Source organism: Microtus ochrogaster, chromosome 21 (assembly GCF_000317375.1).
Source record: "Microtus ochrogaster isolate Prairie Vole_2 chromosome 21, MicOch1.0, whole genome shotgun sequence".
Lineage (NCBI taxonomy): Eukaryota > Metazoa > Chordata > Mammalia > Rodentia > Cricetidae > Microtus > Microtus ochrogaster.
The window spans coordinates 42,244,929-42,249,284 of NC_022022.1; the positions used below are offsets into that span (position 1 = coordinate 42,244,929).

Consider the following 4,356-nt stretch of genomic DNA (forward strand, 5'->3'; position numbering starts at 1 on the left):
ATCTAATTAATAGGCTAGGGAAATACATCAGTTATAAAATGTTTGTCACACAAAAATGAGTTCCTGAGTTCAATTTCCAGAACCCATACCAAAAAAAAAAAAAAAAAAAGATTCAGGTTTGATGGTGTAGGTTTGCAATCCCAGCACTAGGGAGGCAGAGACGGGGTGGGGGAGGGGAGAACCCCTGTGGTTTTCTGTCCAGTCAGCCTGCCTACTCAGCAAGCTCCAGACCAAGAAGAGCCCCATCTCAAAAAAAAAAAAAAAAAAAGTGAATGGCTCCTAAGAATCATAACTGAGGATTGCCTCTGACCTACACACACACACAAATATACACACATATATGTATAGACACAAAAAAACTACAAATTAAGTGCCAAGTTTGAATTAATGTTCATCTAATACTAATTCTATACTCATCAAACTATAGCAATGTATATTTAAGATATATTTAATTGGGCTGGAGAGATGGCTCAGAGGTTAAGAGCACTGGCTGCTCTTCCAGAGGTCCTGAGTTCAATTCCCAGCAACCACATGGTGGCTCACAACCATCTGTACTGAGATCTGTTGCCCTGCTCTAGCGTGTGGGCATACATCAAGGCAGAATGTTGTATACATAATAAATAAATAAATCTTTAAAAAAAAGATATATTTAATTAAAATATTTTATATATCTTATATGATGTATATTGAGATAAATATCAAATACTGTATATTTAAGAATATATAAGTCAAGACCTCCTTGAAGAATTCAGGATCCTTATGTGTAGAAAGAACACACAGTTAGGAAGTAGTGTCTTCATTGTTCCCAGGGGGCACATTCACAGGGAGAGTGGCCTTTAGTTAGAATGAGAAGTTTCTCAAGTTAATTACCCATAACTGATAGCGATCAGGATCAGAGTTTCAAGCCTTTATTTACTCATTCATACATTCGCCTGTCACTCTGTAGTCAATAAACAGTTATCAATTGCCAGCCACTAAGACAGATACCAGGAGAAATAAAATCCTGTTTGTGACCCTCAAAAGCTTATCCTGGGAGTGTAAAATAAGTTTAGTGTTGACAAAATCATGGTGTAAGCCTGCAAGACCTTTGGTCATTTTAACTTAAAGAAATAAGAAAGAGATATGTCAGGGGGTTCCTAGAAATTTCCAATATGATTATAAATCCTTTTTTTCTCTATGTGAATCAGGGTTCTATGGTTCCAAGAGAGTAGACTTCGTGAAGATAGTGTTTAATGAGAGTGTGAAACATTGGTGGGCCCCAATAAAGTCATTCATAGAGTTTGTCTATGAATCAAAAAGGACATCGTAAACTCTGGGGTGAAATTTGACTATTTTTGCATAAATGGAATACTCTTCTGAAAGAGTCTGTGGAAGTTGCCCTGGGCCTGATTCCACTTAAAGGGCTCAAGAGTGTGATGCTTGCATGTCCCGTAGAGCTCACATGCACCGCAGTATTGTAGCCAGCCGTTTGGGGTGAGGATGCAGCCTTCCTTGAGTGTCAGGGCTAAACACCTCTCTGTGTTCTCTCCCAGTGCAGTGCCTGGAGATGACCACCAAACGGAAGCTCATTGGCCGCCTGGTGCCATGCCGCTGCTTCCGCGGCGAGGAAGAGATCATCTCAGTGTTGGATTACTCCCACTGCAGCCTGCAGCAGGTGCCGAAGGAGGTCTTCAACTTCGAACGCACGCTAGAGGAGCTCTATCTGGATGCCAATCAGATTGAGGAGCTGCCCAAGGTGAGTTCTCGCAGAGCAAAGTCTTACTGTCAATGCCAAGTTCCTAAAGCCAAGACTCGTTAGCCTCCCTTCAATCCACATAACTGACACACACTGTGGCCTTCCGACAAGTAAGCAAACACATCACAGCCTCTCACACCACAGACTTCCATCACAGACTTCTATCCAGGGAACAGACACAACACCACCTTCCATCACTGTATTTGATGCACAGCTGCCTCCCATATCGGAGACACAGCAGGGCCTTCTTCCATATTGGTAACTAACAGCCTGGACTGTTAGTGAGTTCCTCTAATATCTTTTTTAATCCTTTTTTTTTTTAATTTTTTGAGACAGGTTTCTCTGTAGCTTTGGGGCCTGTCCTGGAACTAGCTCTGTGGACCAGGCTGGCTTCAAATTCACAGTGTTGGGATTAAAGGCATGCGCCACCACCGCCCAGCGAGTTCTTCTAATTTTAATGTGGAATCCTGTAGTTCCCTGATCACTTTTTTGTTGTTGTTATGAAATTTTGTTGTGTTATGAGCGGCGGGCTACTTTCCTGGCACCTGGCCGCCCGCATGGTTAGCTTTACCCGAAATAATTACATGGAAACTGTATTCTTTTAAACATTGCCTGGCCCATTAGTTTTAGCCTCTTAACCCATTTTTAATAATCTATGTAGCATCATGAGGTCTGTACTCCATTTTTTATTGGATTATTTGTTCTTTTTTTTTTTTTTTGGATTTTCGAGACAGGGTTTCTCTGTGGCTTTGGAGCCTGTCCTGGAACTAGCTCTGTAGACCAGGCTGGTCTCGAACTCACAGAGATCTGCCTGCCTCTGCCTCCCGAGTGCTGGGATTAAAGGCGTGCGCCACCACCGCCTGGCTTATTTGTTCTTTTGATGACCAATTTCTCTGTGTATTTTGGAGATCAGCCCTCTGTCTGATATGGGGTTGGTGAAGATCTTTTCACATTCTATAGGCTGACTTTTTCTTGTTAACAATGTCCTTTGCTTTCCTGAAACTTAAGCTTCTCAGTTTCAGGAGGTCCCATTTATTTATTGTTGCTCTCAGTATCTGTGCTACTGGAGTTTTATTTAGGAAGTGGTCTCTTGTGCCAATGCATCCAGTGTACTTCCCACTTTCTCTTCTATAAGGTTCAGTGTAGTTGGTTTTATGTTGAGGTCTTTGATCCATTTGGACTTGAGTTTTGTGCATGGTGATGGATATTGTTCTATTTTCATTCTTCCACATGTTGATATCCAGTTATGCCAGCACCATTTGTTGAATATGCTTTCTTTTATACATTTTACATTTTTTGCTTCTTTGTCAAAAATCAGGTGTTCATCAGTGTGTGGATCGATATGCAAGTCTTTGATTCAGTTCTATTGGTCCTCCTGTCTGGTTTTATGCCAATACCAGGCTGTTTTCAGCACTGTTGCTCTGTAGTAGAGTTGGAAATCAGGGATTGTGATGCCTCCAGAAGTTCTTTTTTTATACAGGACTGTTTTGGTCATCCTGGAAATTTTGATTTTCCATATGAATTTGAGTACTGTTCTTTCAAGGTCTATGAAGAATTTTGTTGGAGTTTTGATGGGTATTGCATTGAATCTGTACATTGCTTTTGGTAAGATTGCCACTTTTGCTATGTTAATTCTATCTCTGCCAGAGCATGGGAGATCTTTCCGTTTTCTGGTGTCTTCTTTAATTTCTTGTAAGGGTGGCATGAGTCAAGAATGCAGGAAGAGAGGACAGATAGGACCAGATAGCACAGCTGTCCCAAGTTACAACTCAGCACTGTTGAAATGTAAGCAAAAGCAAAATAAAACCGTTGAAGAATTATGCATTATGTGATTCTCCAGGACCCTAGGTAGGCTTGGAAACAAAATCTAGGATAGTTTGTCAGTCCTGCTAATTAAAACAATCAATTAACAATAATAAAAGTAGCATAAGTACACCAAACAATATATTTCCTGTGTACTTAAGCAGAAGAGAAACCATTAATTGTCTCTTACTCTCCACATATTTCAAACCTCTTATGTAATCGCTGAAGGTCTATAAAAGAGACCTGCCGCTAAACGGTTTGTTACTCCCACAGAGAAGCTTTCATTGGTCTCATCTGAAGTATATAATGACCTGAATTGTTTGACATTTGAGATACAATCATAACAGTACAAAAATATATTTGTAAATTGACAAAACACAATAGGAAAATAAACAAAAAAATATCCACATGATAATGTAAGTCAGGATGCTTTCTTCCCTGTAATGGCGAGCACCATCCAAACTGACTTTTCAAAGATGTTACATAACAGGAAGAGAACAATGAGTTGAGGCTGATGGGGTTTGCAAAGATATGTCAAGAGTTATGAGAAAAGAAGCAAAAATAGATTTGAAAGAACAGGAAGATTCTAATTCAAATAGTTCCCATTATGGGGCTTAGTTTCTATAGTAAAAGGTAAAAGTGTTAAAGCCAGTGCTCTTAACTGCTGAGCCATCTCTCCAATCTTAAAATGTATAGCCCAGACTGCCCTTGAACTCATAATTCTTCTGCCTCTGCCTCTGCCTCTGCCTCTGCCTCTGCCTCTGCCTCTGCCTCTGCCTCTGCCTCTGCCTCTGCCTCTGCCTCTGCCTCTGCCTCTG

At 40.6% G+C, this 4,356-nt stretch overlaps 1 protein-coding gene across 5 annotated transcripts in view; it reads left to right on the forward strand.

The window, feature by feature from the left end:
* Lrrc7 (leucine rich repeat containing 7) overlaps positions 1-4,356 on the forward strand; it is a 412,851-nt gene that overhangs the window by 157,165 nt on the left and 251,330 nt on the right. For all 5 annotated transcript variants that reach the window (XM_005357446.2, XM_026784035.1, XM_013350077.2 and 2 more), the window contains one exon: positions 1,533-1,735. In XM_005357446.2, coding sequence (XP_005357503.1) covers positions 1,533-1,735 — 203 coding nt within the window. The remainder of the gene's footprint in view (positions 1-1,532; positions 1,736-4,356) is intronic.